Source organism: Phocoena phocoena, chromosome 6 (assembly GCF_963924675.1).
Source record: "Phocoena phocoena chromosome 6, mPhoPho1.1, whole genome shotgun sequence".
NCBI lineage: Eukaryota > Metazoa > Chordata > Mammalia > Artiodactyla > Phocoenidae > Phocoena > Phocoena phocoena.
Window position 1 is genome coordinate 29,980,189 of NC_089224.1, and position 14,932 is coordinate 29,995,120.

The 14,932-nt window shown below is 44.5% G+C and overlaps 1 protein-coding gene across 2 annotated transcripts; it reads right to left on the reverse strand.

Moving 5' to 3' along the window:
- Positions 1 to 10,124: 10,124 nt before the first annotated feature.
- CTSL (cathepsin L) lies at positions 10,125 to 14,640 on the reverse strand. Of its 2 annotated transcripts, XM_065879561.1 has the most exons (8): positions 14,626 to 14,640; positions 13,999 to 14,135; positions 13,574 to 13,696; positions 13,335 to 13,481; positions 12,659 to 12,883; positions 12,047 to 12,209; positions 11,293 to 11,410; positions 10,125 to 10,494 (listed from the first exon to the last, which is right to left on the reverse strand). In XM_065879561.1, the coding sequence occupies exons 2-8, from the start codon at positions 14,122 to 14,124 to the stop codon at positions 10,395 to 10,397; spliced, it is 1,002 nt and encodes a 333-aa protein (XP_065735633.1). In that variant the 5' UTR covers positions 14,125 to 14,135; positions 14,626 to 14,640; the 3' UTR covers positions 10,125 to 10,394. The 2 variants fall into 2 exon arrangements, with proteins under 2 accessions (XP_065735633.1, XP_065735632.1); XM_065879560.1 differs by lacking the exons at positions 11,293 to 11,410; positions 14,626 to 14,640 and having other exon boundaries at positions 10,460 to 10,494; positions 13,999 to 14,124.
- Positions 14,641 to 14,932: the final 292 nt, after the last annotated feature.

The window sequence follows — 14,932 nt, forward strand, 5'->3', positions numbered from 1 at the left end:
CATTTGGGGGAAAAAATAAACAACAACCCAAAACATAGATCTGCAAACATGTTGCAGATACATTCCAGAATTAAACATAAATAATAAAACTGTAAAGGTATGGCAAAGAGATAAAGAAGAATATATTTATGACCTTAAACGGGACCAAAGGACACAAAGCATAAGATATAAAGGAAAGACAGATGTGAATATATCAAAGTAAAAACAATACACCACATAGTTAAAAGACAGTTGATAGCTTAGGAGAAAATATTTGTAACCTATAACAAAAAATGAACCTCAAGAATCATGCATATTGAGAGGAAAAGGAAACTATCCTAGAGAAATACACTAAGGATATAAAACTGCCACTTGCAGAAAAGAAAACACAAACAGTCAATAAACATGTGAAAAGATGGTTAGACTCCCTGATGATCAGGGAAATGTAAATAAAATAACATCACTTTTCACTTATCAGATTGGCAAGGTACAATGAAGACTGAAAATATCAAATGTGCTAACAATGCGGGGAAATGACCCCGTTCCCTCTGCTGGTGAGACAGGTGGTGGGAACAGCCTTCTGGGAAGGCAATTTGGCAGTTCTGTTTAAATGGACAGCCCCTCTGGCCCAGTAGTCCTACACTTCGGTATGTATAAAACAGCCTAGATTAGTCTTTTAAAAATTAAGTATTGCTTGTAATGGCAAAAAGATGAGAGCAATTTAAATGTCCACCTGTAGGGAGATAGTTGATGTGTTGTGCCGTAATTTAAATAAGTTGGGACTTACAAACCCACTCCAGTCTTTTATGAATATGGAACTAAATACCTTAAATAGTTTTATACAAAGGCATTCTTAACATCAAAATAGACAAACGCAGACAGAAAGAAATATATCAGCTAGCACCCTAAGGTCTTTTGTTTCTTTTTAACCTGATGAGAATTAACATGTTTACTCACTGCCTTCACTTTCATGAAATGGAATCTAATCGCTTTTTTTTTTTTTTTTTTTACTGAGGAAGAGAATACAAATGAGCAAGATATAGAGGGAAGGTAGGAAATGGTGGTGGGTCTATAAGGTGGGTCTGTGTATCAGTCAGGGTTCTCCAGAGAAACAGAGCCGATAGGGGACACACACACACCTATGTTACAGTCGTTTTTTGTTTTTTTCTTTTAAAATAAACTTATTTATTTATAGCTGTGTTGGGTCTTCGTTTCTGTGCGAGGGCTTTCTCTAGTTGCGGCGAGCAGGGGCCACTCCTCATTGCGGTGCATGGGCCCCTCACTGTTGCGGCCTCTCTTGTTGCGGAGCACAGGCTCCAGACGTGCAGGCTCAGTAGTTGTGGCTCACGGGCCTAGTTGCTCCGCGGCATGCGGGATACTCCCAGACCAGGGCTCGAACCCGTGTCTCCTGCATTGGCAGGCATATTCTCAACCACTGCGCCACCAGGGAAGCCCCTATGTTACAGTCTGGAGGCAGAATTCCTGCTTCCCAGGGAAACCTCAGTTTTGCTCTTAAGACCTTCAGCTGACAGAAGAGGCTGAAGGGGTTGAGGACAGGCCGTCTCAAAATGTGCTGCTTTGGCATATTGATTATTTTGAGCTGAAGGCATTTGAGAATCAGTAGATCCAGGAAGAGCTTTCTGATCTGCCCTTTCTACCTAAAAGCAGGTCATGATATTTCCCATGAGAGATGTGCCCTCCCTGTACCAGGAAGAGAAATACATGCTTGTCACCAGAGACTGGGAGTCAACAAGGAAATGGATCTGTGTGAACAAACCTGCTAAAATAACCCTCATCTTCCACTAGTTTTGCACCCCTCTGCCCCCATATACAGCTTCTAGTCACTTCCCCACAATTACTGCCCTTAGGCCAAACCCCTTTGTCTTGTCATTTTTTCACAAATTTATCATTTCTTTGCCTAAAGGGTATAAAAGCTTTCAGCTCTGGTCACTTCCTTGGAACTTCATTCTCTTGTAAAAGTCCCCATGTACGTGTAAAGTTTAATAAAATGTGTATGATTTTCTTCTGTTAATCTGGCTTATGTCAGTTTAATTCTTAGGCAGGCCAGACACCCTAAGAAGGTAGAGAAGAATTTTTCCTTCCCTACATGCCCACTCACATCATCGAGAAAAAACTTGAAAGTCAACTGATCATAAATGTTAATCACTTCTACACGGTATCTTCACAGCAACTTCTAGATTAGTGTTTGACCAAAGAACTGGGCACCATAGCCTAGCCAAGTTGACACATAAAATTAACCATCACAATCTGAAGTACAAACGAGGAAAGATGACCAAGCTATAATCATAGGGGAAAAGGGCATTTTGCAAATAGATATGACGCGATGCCACTTTCATAAAATAAAATTTAAAATAATGACAAAACTACATGATCCAGTCCTTCACATTTCACTAGTGGCTATAACTTCTGTGCAGTCTGCCAAGACCTACTTCTGTAATTATCTGTGCCTCCTTCCCCAGGGTTCTCATTGCATCTGTCTCTTCACTGGCTTCCTTGCATCTCTTTCTCTCTCTCTCTCTCTCTCACACACACACACACACACACACACACACACGAACCGGGTACCATGCCTGGTGCTAGGGATTTAGCTGTGAAGTAGACAGACAAAATCCCTGCCCTCAAAGAGCTCAGGCCTGGTGGATGGGACACACGTGTAACTCTGGGGATAAAGTACTGTGTGTTTGCTTTGGAGCCATTTAGAGGAGCTGCCACTCCAGAAGTGAGGAGTCAGGCAAGGCTTCCCAGTGGAAATGACGTTTAAACTGAGGCCTGAAAGTGGAACTAGAAGCTTGTCAGGAGAAGGTTAGGGAGGACGGAGAAGACAAGTGACAGGGATGAGCCCTAGAGGTGAGGGGACAGATGGGCAAAGATTTGAAAATGGTTAGAGTATGATTTATTGGGGGCACAACTGGTAATTCATTATGGCTGTGGGGGGTAGATTGTGAGGAGGGTAGTGAGAGATGAGGCTGGAGGGGTAAGAAAGGCCCAACTCATGCAGGGTGTTTTGAGTTGGTTAAGGAGTATGGAGTTTGTCCCGAGGGCAACGGGGAGCCACTGGTGAGTTTTAAGCAATGGAGGAACATAATTAATATGCATTTTAGTAAATATTACCTACAATATAGACAACGGATTTGAAGTAGTCAAACTAGAGGCTTGTTAGGTCACCATCAAGAAGGTTAAGGTCATCATCTTGGCAAAAATTGATGGTGATGATGGCCCTGATCAAAAGCCATGAGGATGGAGAGAAATGTAGGTGTTTGAGAGCTATTCATGAGGGTTCATGTATCGGTGATTGATTACGTATGTCAGAGAAAGGGAGAGGGGAGGAATGAAGGATATGGACGGACGTGCCATCCACAAAGCCAAGGAGCACTTGGAGATGACCTGGTTCCGGGGAAAGATGATGATTTCAGCTCTGTACGTTGGAGTCTGAAATGTCTGTGGGTTAGCTGAGTCAGGATGTCTCATAGGCAGTTGGATACATGGGTTTGGAACTCAGGAGAGCGACAGGAAGTCGTCAGCGTGGAGGTGGTACCTGAAGTAATTAGACTAGATGAGGTCATTTGGGAGGATCTGGAAGGAAAGCCTTACTGTAGGGACGGACCTAAGTTAGGATGAGAATAGAAGGTGGGGAAGTGGAGGATAGCAAGTTTAGACAAGCTGTTCGAGAGGCTCAGCTGGAAACAGGAGGAGGAACATAATGCAGCAACTGGAATAACCCAGGGTTAAGAGGGGTTTTGCTTGCTTGTTTTATGATGGACAAGACACACTTACATCTTTTTTTTTTTTTTTTTTTTTTTTTTGCGGTACGCGGGCTTCTCACTGCTGTGGCCTCTCCCGTTGCGGAGCACAGGCTCCGGATATGCAGGCTCAGCGGCCATGGCTCACGGGCCCAGCCGCTGCGCAGCATGTGGGATCTTCCCGGACTGGGGCACGAACCCGTGTCCCCTGCATCGGCAGGCGGACTCCCAACCACTGCGCCACCAGGGAAGCCCTGCACTTAACATCTTTAAAGAAAAAAAAAAGAAGGGACAAAAACAATGAAAAACAAAACTGCACGTGTGTTTGGGTAAAGACAAAGCAAAAGGACTGTTAATATCCCTGAATTAATAATTGTGGTTGTTCCTCTGAGGAAGGGGAATATTTAAGGGGATACATTTCCAAAACGGGCCTTTGTTTTATCTTCACTGCTTGACTCTTAAAACTCTGAGAATGTGTTCATATAATGTGGATACATCAATTATTCATTCGTCCAGAGAGCAGATCTTGTGTGCCTGCTTTGTGCCAGGTCCTGTCTTTAGTGCTGAGGATAGAGAGGTGAACAAAACAGAGCCCCTTGTCTCTGTATGGGTCTCTGTACAGACTAAGTGCTGATGTGTGGAAGAGACACAATAAACAAAACCAACAAATAAAATGTAACAGCATGTCAGATGGTGATAAATGCTGTGGGAAAAATCAATCAGGGGAGGGGAGAACAGTACTACCAGGGGTTGTTTTAATTTTAGTTCCTGGTAAAGACAGGCTTCACAAAGAGGATGACATTCCAGCCAAATCCAGGGGGAAGGGAGGAGCCTTGTACACACCTAGGGGAAAGCCTTATAGGGAACGGGACAAAAAATACATAAAAGTACATTTAAACGAAAAAAGTGTTCAAAGCATAAAAAAAAATACTCTATGCATGTTTTTAAGCATTCTACTTCCAGAATCTCACTCACCATATCTCAGGAATGGCCTGATGCACATTTTGTTGTTGTTGTTTTTAATTTATTTTATTGAGGTATAGCTGATTTACAATGTTGTATTAATTTCCACTGTACACCAAAGTAATTCAGTTATGCATATATATATATATTCTTTTTCATATGCTTTTCCATTATGGTTTATTTCAGGACACTGAATATAGTTCCCTGGGCTATACAGTAGGACCTTGTTTATCCATTCTCTATATAATAGTTTGCATCTGCTAATCCCAAGATCTCAATCCATCCCTCCCCCCACCCCCTCACACCCTTGGCAACCACAAGTGTGTTCTCTATGTCTGTGAGTCTGTTTCTGTTTCACAGATAAGTTCACTTGTGTCATATTTTTGATTCCACGTATAAGTGATATCACTTGATATTTATCTTCATCTAACTAACTTCACTTAGTATGATAATTTCTAGGTCCATCCATATTGCTGCAAATGGCATTATTTCCTTCTTTTTTTTTTTTTTTTTTTTTTGCCGTACGCGGGCCTCTCACTGTCGTGGCCTCTCCCGTTGCGGAGCACAGCCTCCGGACGCGCAGGCTCAGCGGCCATGGCTCATGGGCCCAGCCACTCTGCGGCATGTGGGATCTTCCTGGACCGGGGCACGAACCCATGTCCCCTGCATTGGCAGGCGGACTCTCAACCACTGCGCCACCAAGGAAGCCCTATTTCATTCTTTTTTATGGCTGAGTAATATTCCATTGTATATGTGTACCACATCTTCTTTATCCGTTCATCTGTTGATGGACATTTAGGCTGTTTCCATTTCTTGGCTACTATAAATAGTGCCACTATGAACCTTGGGGTGCATGTGTCTTTCAGAGTTATAGTTTTGTCCATATATATGCCCAGGAGTGGGATTGCTGGATCATATGGTAACTCTATTTGTAGTTTTTGAAGGAACCTCCATACTGTTCGCCATAGTGGCTGCACAAATGTACATTCCCACAAACAGTGTAGGAGGGTTCCTTTTTCTCCACACCCTCTCCAAGCATTTGTTATTTGTATTCTTTTTCATTATGGCCATTCTGACTGGTGTGAGGTGGTGCCTCATTGTAGTTTTGATTGGCTGGTGCACATTTGATAGCTGGGAAAGTGAGTAGGAAGAAGACAAGTGCAGGTTCCCACCAGGTGAATTGTTAACTCCACCTGAGACCATGTTTTCTTAACAAAAGAGCTTCTCAAGGGGTTTTTTGTTTGGAAATGCAGCTCATCCCCGGGAAGCTATCTTCTTCTTGGAAGTTAGACTGACACCCGGGACAGTATGACAGTCATGTGGCAAAAGGCTCCCAAGACATCCAGGGACAGTGAGGATGGTGGGCCAGCAAGGGCAGACCAGGACTACCTCCTACCGAAGGAAAACAAAAATTGCCACAGGACACAGCCTACACTCAGGAGACAGAGCACGAAACCCTGTAAGCGCACTTGTTATCAGAGATCAGGACTTTAGTGTCAAAAAAGACCACAGTATTCCCCAGCATGAGTTAGGCCATTTTGTGTCACCACTACTTTTTGAGCAGCATATATAATATTAAGTTTTCTTGCATTAACTCCCATGTTTCCTTCATATCTTTCTAATGGTCTTTCCTCCCTCACAGAGAAAAACAGGAAACATTTGGTGTCCTCAAGTGAAAGAGGTGCCAGTGAGTAAAGAAGATATTTTCACCAAGTTAAATAGAAAGAGAAGGAAGCAAAGCTTGTTTTCAGTGCATTTTAATGTATGAGAATGTGTTGCTATGAGGTATTGACTGTTCCTGGTTTGCAGTGCTGACCAGTGCCTGATTTAGATGAGAGGATATGTGAGGAAGGGAAAAGATACCCAAACTTCTTGTGTCTTTTCTTCTGCTTGCAAATCTTTAAATCCAAACTTCTCCCATCTTAGCCAACCATTTCCTGTGGACTGTAGCATTTGAAGCATGTGAGGAAAGGCCAAGAACCATTGTGAGCTGAGAGATTTCTTACTTATCTCTCCCTTATGTGCAGCAAGTCTGACTTATCTTTGGTGGTGGTTTTTTTTTTTTAATTTATCTTTGGCTGCATTGGGTCTTCGTTGCTGCGCGCGGGCTTTCTCTAGTTGTGGCGAGCGGGGGCTACTCTTCGTTGCGGTGTGTGGGCTTCTCACTGCGGTGGCTCCTCTTGTGGAGCACGGGCTCTAGGCGCATGGGCTCAGTACTTGTGGCTCGTGGGCTCTACAGCGTGGGCTCAGTAGTTGTGGCACATGGGCTTAGTTGCTCTGCAGCATATGGAATCTTTCTGGACCAGGGCTCGAACCCGTGTCCCCTGCATTAGCAGGTGGATTCTTAACCACTGCACCACTAGGGAAGTCCCATCTTTGGTGGTCTTGACCAGACCACCAAAGTGTGGCTCTGCTCGCCGCACCTGTGTCCTCTGGGCTGCTAAGGAGAGCAGGAGGCTAGCTGTGCAGGACAAGTGCAGTAGTTTCCTGGGGCTGACACAACATGTACCACAAACTCACTGGCTTAAAGTCACAGGAATTTATTCTCTCATGCCTGGAGGCCGGAATTCCAAACCAAAGTGTCTGCAGGGCTATATCCGCTCCAAGGGCTCTAGGGAGGAATCCTTTGTTGCCTCTTTCAGCTTCTGATAGTAAGTTCATGTTTCAGACAAGTTTTTTGTGTCGACTGAAAAAAAAAAGCACAACCTAAAAGTTGAGAATTATTTGTCAGACATTCTGAGGACTTAAGCTGGGGAGACAGCCACTCAGATAGCTCTGAGGGACTGTTCTGAACAGGTAAGGAAGGAGCCAGGATATATATAGGAGTCTTTGCAAACAAACAAACAGATAAGACCAGGTAGTCAGAACATCAAAAGATTACTGTTAATTAAAGAAAACCAGACATCTCAAGTTGACGAATTTAGTGCTTTTCTTTGAGTAGGAAGATGCCAGAGTCTGGACTTATTGAAACTACTTCTTTGATATGCATCTTAACTAGCTAGGGCCGGTATCCTGTTTTTCTCCATCCTGAATCCCCTCAGGGTACACAGTTGGGGGCAGTTGCAGTGGCAGAGGGCTTGATGGCTGCAGCATCCTTGGCTTACTGACATAGCAGGTGACATTCATCCACATTTGTAAAATCAACATTTGTTTTCAGCTTTATTTGATTCCTGTGACTGGCTTATTTTAAAAAGCTTTTATGATAGATGCTGTTTGGAACTTTTCAGTTTAAGTTAATTGTCTTTGAAGTTACAGAACCTTCTAACATCTGTTTAATCATTTAGGTATTGTTTAGTTTGGAACTTTTCACAAGTTTGAATAAATATAAATGTCTTTGAAAGTTGCAGAAGACATCTGAGAGAGGTCTTCACATTTTCATTCATATCAGCACCTAGGCATTTTCTTAGAGTCTTGGGCTCTACTTCCAAGATTATGTGGACAGCAGTATGAGCTAGCCTGTTACGGTGAAGCAAGGTGACCGTCACTAAGGAGTCCTTTCTAGTGGACTTTCAGAGACTGAAGGTGGCAGATTGCATTTTCCAAAGATGGCCACAACATCTTCCATCCCACATGCTTTTCTGCTAAGTGACCTTGCATCTCCCCACGAAGGTAGACTGTCAGCCCCCTCCCCTGTAACCTGGGCGTCCCTGGTGACATGCTCTGAATACCAGCAGCAGCAGACGTTTCACTGGGGACTAAGACCAGGTTATAAGAAGCCTTGCAGTTCCTCACCGGGCATTCTGGCTTACGTTCCCTTGGGATGTTCCTCTCGGAGTCACCCTTCGTGCCATGGGAGCCCAAGCCACGGAGAGGCCCATGTAGGTCCTCTGGTGGGAAGCCAGGGCTGAATGCCCAGCCCACACCAGCATCTAGGACAGCCATGTGAGTGAGCCTGCTCGGATGTCGGCCCAGTCAAAACTGCTAATGATTCTGGCACACGTGAAAGACTTCCAAAGGAAAACATGTAGTTAAGCCCAGTCAGGAAATTGGAGAGATGGTTTTTTCAAGCTGCTATGTTTCCTGGTAGTTTGTTTTCCAGTAATAGAGAGCCAGAATAGTCTTTTCACTGCATGCCCCATTGGTTTCCGTGTCCTAAAAACCTGTGTGTGGGCCCAGCCTCATCTCCCACACCTCAACCTTCCCACTTTCTCTAAATGTTGTTTCTCTTTTCTAAGGGGTTCTGACATGGGAAGTCTCTGCTCAGATACCCACCCTTTTATCCCGTGTTACTGCCCAGCTCCTCTGGGTCCATGTCCCGTTTCTCTTCCTTCTGGTGTTTCAACCACCTCCTCTAACAGCACCATCTCCTTCTCAGGGTTGGGAATGTCTCTTCCACAGGGTGATGACTGGGGCGCCATGAGTGCTACATCAATTCCAGTTGTCTCAGTGTGGTCCCAACCAGTAGAAGGGACTCAGATTGGGCGCCTCCCAAATCTTCCTGTGGCTACACTTGATCATGCTATCCCAAAACCCACAGAATTTTACTCCAAATGACACAACATCTGTCATTTTAGGTCAGAAAGTTGGAAATGTAAGCGCCTGCGAGGAAAGGTCACATTGAGGGTCCAGCATGGCACACAGTCCAGTGCAGATGGACTTGACCAGAGGCTGCTGGAGGTCTTGTGGGCTGAGACCCCAGTTCTCCTCCACCTCATGTCTTCAGAAGGAATTACAGGGTCTAATAACCAAATGATTCCACCTACTCTTTATTTCCTTGAGTAGGAAGGAACGTGAGAATTTTAAACCCAAAGACAGCAAATGAAACTATGTGCTTCCTTAGCCTGCGGAATGTAGGGAGCTTTTCTTTTTTAAAACAAATTCAGGAATTAGGCAGCTAGGTGTAAATTAGGCTTCAGACTATCTCTTTCGATGCTTTCACCTATTGACAACCTCTGAGGCCGCAAGACTATTTCTGAGGCCCAGCCTCAAATGTGGGAGCTTATCCTTCATCGCATATGGACACAAAGACAAACATTCTTGGCGATCCATTGTGTCTGGTCCTTCCTCAGTAGCCACACAGTCTTCGCTAGAAGTTGGGGAAGATGCACCAGAAACTGGCTCTGTGACGTTCATCCTGTAACTCTGCCGGGCTGTCACCATCGTGGGTCAAATGATCATGATCTCTAAGGCCCTTTTCTTGATTGGAACTCGTATGTATGTGTGTTCACTTTTCTAAAATGGGAATTTTTTCCTTAGTAAAATAATTTACCTTTGTCCTTTAGATTGTTTGCCAAATTTTGTTCAAGGGTTGGGTCAGACACAGACAATAGGCAGCTGACATAGTCAGAACTATAAGAACCAGAAGGCCACGCAGCCATTCTAACAGACCATTGGCACACTCAGTTACGTCTTCAGGGCCCAATTACCTTTTTTACTCTACAAAAACTTAATGTATTAAAAACAGAAAGATGTACCACCTCTACTCTGAAACTGTTTTATTTTAAAGGTAAAACTTTACACATCCTTTTAAAACATGAAAATTCAAAATTCTTGAGGCAAATCGATCATACAAACCTATTTACAATAGTATTAAAGGAGTGGTAACATTTCACCAGTATAAGATGTCACAGAATTCAAATCACAACTTGGATCTTCAACGATTCAAGTGTTTCATCCCACACAATAAGGTCTGGCTAGTTTTAAAGAAAATTCTTCCTCTGGATGTTCTGTTCTCAATCCTGCCTTTGAGGTTTAGACAGTAGGATAACTGGCCATGGTGGCGATTCCACAGTTGTTGTCCCGGTCTTTGGCCATCTTTATGTAGCCGTCCATGCCCCAATCTTTACCCCAGCTAAAAGAAGAGAGGGTTTTCCATTTTATACAAAGAATCAACCACATTTATCTTTATTAATACTTAAACAGTGCCCCAGAGGCCAGGACAGACTCAGAAAGAAGCAAGAAAGGCAGTTGTTCTTGTTCCTGGTTGAGTTCTAAATGTGTAAATAACTTCAATCTCCAAACCTCTCACGGAACTGCAAAATTAGAGACAGAAAAAGGAAACTCTTGGGGCCAGATGCGTTTCAGATTTAAGAAAATTTTCAGATTTAGAAATGCAATGGTGCTGGGACTTCCCTGGTGGCGCAGTGGTTAAGAATCTGCCTGCCAATGCAGGGGACACGGGTTTGATCCCTGGCCTGGGAAGACCCCACATGCTGTGGAGCAACTAAGCCCATGTACCACAGCTACTGAGCCTGCATGCCGCAACTACCGGAGCCCGCGTGCCTAGAGCCTGTGCTCTGCAACAAAGAGAACCCCGCGCATGCTACGAAGAGCAGTCCCCACTCGACGCAACTAGAGAAAGCCCGTGCAGCAACAAAGACCCAAGCAGCCCAAAAATAATAATAATAAAAAATTAATTAAATTAAGAAAAAAAAAGAAATGCAATGGTGTCAAAACTCCATCAATACTCTAGGCAAGCTTGAGAGAGTACCTTAACGTTATAATCAAACATCAGTATGTCTGTGCTCACCCTAAGTGGCATAAAGACTTTGGAAGTGTACTTAAGGGTTTGAGAACCTGTATCCAAATACTGATTCCAAAAGGGACTCCCATTTCAATCTCAAATATAAGTATTTTGGGCACTTTATACCTGTTCTTGACAAGCCAGTATTTATTGTTATCTGAGTCTCCTCCTTCAAACCCATAGCCAACCGCCAGAACACCATGATCCAGGTCTTCACTGCTGCAGTGTGGGTCATAATAAATGCCTGGGAAAATAAAATTCAAGGTTGGGGTGGGGACCTTCAAGTGACCCATGACAGTAACCCAGCCTATCAACTAGGATAAGAGAGACACCTCAAAATTCAGCTAAAGGACATAAATCTAGATAGGATTTTAAAACAAGATCTATTTTTTTTTAATCCAGGCTAGGGATCTAGGTTCTTGTCTAACACTAGTAGAAATACTGGCACAATCTCTTTTGTAAACAATGTGTCAAGAGGCATAAAAGACCACTCCCTAAAACCTTATCATTTGACTTTCAGAATGTCAGTCTAGCGAAACAGCACACAGCACAAGATTACTTCAGGCAAGAGGTTCTTTCCAGTTTTAATTACAGTAGTAAAATTCTCTGGAAAATTTCAAAGGTCTACCAACTGGAAAAAAGTAAATTAAGCTATACGAATCAAATTAAGTAGCCATTTAAATATATTTGTGAAGTGCTTAAAATCATGGGGATAGGGTTCAAGTGATGTCAAATGGACACATCAGGCACAAACACTACACGAACAACTACGTTAAATCTACACACCCCCAAATTATACACACCAAAGAGTCAATCTTGCTGTATGTCATGGTGGTTTTCCAATTTTTCTGCCTAAACTTCCATACAGACAAATGCTTACCTGCTTTATAGAACTGGAAGGTTGGATGGCTTGCATCTATAGCAACAGAGATGGGGCCCACAGTTGCCACTGCCTTCATAAGGGCCTTCTCTCGCTTAGGAATGTCCACAAAACCAGTGTCATTGGCAGCAGAACTCTGGGGTCTGTAGTGGCAGGATTCATCCTTTCAGAGGTAATGGGGAAGAGACTTGATAAATACCATCCCCCTCCTGGGGTACATGAGTTCAAGACAGTCTGCAGCTTAATGATTTCCAAGTCAAGTTTGTTATACAGCATCCCAGGAGACGAAATGATATTGGTTGTTTTGAAATGGAAAAAGTAGCTGGTGTCTATTCAATGAGACACGCTCAGTCTACCTGTCCATAAGAAACGTTTACTCTGGAGAAATTTATACTTACATAGAATGGTATGTATATTTCCACATGGCACAGAAATATTAACAGCTTTATAGTAACTATCTAAACAGAGAACTGTGCAAGGCTAACATATTTTAATACTAGTTCTGACAGTCTGCAGATACACAGTCTACAATCTAAAATGTGAATTCTAAATTGGTATCTGTTTTCCCCCAAAGCGTTCAACTTTGATAACGAGATAAGGAGCTCCTTTTACCTTTCCAAAATATGGATAGGATTCCTCTGAGTCCAGGCCTCCGTTGTCCTTAACATACTGGAAGGCATTATCCATTAGGCCACCATTGCAACCCTCATTGCCTTGAGGCCGAGAGCAGTCCACCAGGTTCTGCTCACTCAGTGAGACAAGTTTGCCAGTTTTCCGGAACATCTGTCCTTCAAGGGCGCCAGTGGCACTAAAAGCCCAACAAGAACCACACTGACCCTGAAAACAAAATTTAAAAGCTCTTAGTGTACAAAACAAATAGCAAGACTTTGACGATAGCCCATATATCTGAAAATGCTTTTAAAAACTAGTGAATTGCATCCAAACTCTACTCATTCAGAGCAGGCCATGGGGTGTTTCCAAAAGGAAACCTCTTCTCCAGGCATTTGAGGGCTCTTCTGTCCACTTTCAGTGCTTCAGAAGGAAAAGTCTTCAAGAGCTGGCAAACAACTCTTCATCACAGCAAATGCATCTCTCATTCCAAGAAACTTATCAGCACAATTCTTTTTCTCGCAAGGAAATTTGAAACCGAATAAAATGTTTTAAATTCTTGAAAAAACAGAAACAAAAAACGAGTGAATTGCATGCTGTTCCACAGCCTACCACTGCAAGGATGACAACTCCTATTTGGCTTTACTCTTGGAGAGAGATCTGCTGAATACTGTCATACCTGATTCTTCACAGGAGTTACATAGCCTTTCTCTCTCCAGTCCATGGATGAGGGAATCAAACCAGAGACGGGTACTGGGAACACTTTCCCCTTCTTGCGCTTCTGGTTTCGAAGACCATTCATCACCTGCCTGAATTCTTCACTGGTCTTCAAGGAAAAGGAAACAATGTTGAAAAGCAAGAGGTTATCTTCCTCAAGTACTAAGGAGGGGAGGCACAAAAAGTTCATGCCACACTCACCATGTCACCAAAGGCATTCATTGCCATGGTGAAGCCATGTTTCCCTTGTCTGTATTCCTGATTGTGTAAGTCAATCATTTTCATATTCTTCTCCCACACTGCTCTCCTCCATCCTTCTTCATTCTACAGGCAAACAGGTAACCTATACTCTTTATTTCTATTTAAAACCAACCCACCTTCACCAAGTGGATTTGCAGAAAGAGAGGAAGAGAAACCATGGCCAGAGATGGCTTTATACTCTTGGGAACTGTTTCTCAGCGCCCACACAACAGGGTCGTATGCCCGTACTGTACTGGGTAATGGATGCCACGAAGTTACTGCCCTGGTAAGAGCCAGCCTCAAGAGGTTACTATCTGCTATAAACTCCCAACAGCATGGACCATTCTCTGCGGGATTTCAGATGAACAGTTTCCGATGTTACCAACCAAGCCATATAGTTTCCTGTGTGTTGACTTCCACAATTTCCATTGTGCATTTAAACTGAGATCAAGTTTTGGAGCCGCTAAGGCTATTCCCAAGCAAAGGGCAGTCAGGATGAGTGAAGGATTCATGTTTCAAAAGCCTAGGAAGGGTAAAGAAATGAGTATCTGATTAAACCAATCTTACTAAAACGCCATCCTACTTTTTTCTGAGACGTTATACCCACTATGGTGGAGTAAAAACATTTATCTTCCCAAGTATTTACACAAGGACTGTAGGGGAAGGCTAAGTACGTGGATAGAGAAAAACAGCTCAGAGACCCCAGTTTCCGCACCGGAGACGGTGAGGCTCTTCTGGGACTCAGAGCCGCGGCTAGGGCGAAGCTCCCTCCCGCGTAGCAGGCGGGGCCAGGCCAGGAGCGTGCCGCCCCGCCCCCCGCCGCCGGCGAACGCCCGCCGCTCTCAGGATGTTCACGCGGCGCAGGGAACAGCGGGCACTGCAGCCCGGCTTGCGTGGGTCAGGCTACCCTGTGTGACCAGCGCCTCCTGGGACCCCTCCAAACCCCAAGCCTGGCAGTCCCGCTGGTTCCCGGGGTGACCCCGCCGTGCCAGGCCCCAGCCCGGGGTGCTCACCTGCGGCGGGCGCAGCTGCGCAGGCGCAGCCAACAACTATGGATCCGGGGGCGTCGGAGGCTGGGCTGTGGGCGCCAGTCCTCCCATTTAAGGCTCCGGGATTCCGCTCGGCCGGCCCCGCCCCCCGCTAGCCCGCGCCGCGATTGGCTGAGCTACATGTGGGCGGGGCCCCTGTGCTGGGACTCCCGACGTCTCACCGGGCTGGTCCCAACTTGGCCAGGTGCCAGCCTCAGTGGACCCGACGGCGGCGAGCTGGGCAGCGCTGAGAAGGGCGGACGGAGCCTCCTTGGGGACCCGGATCAACTAA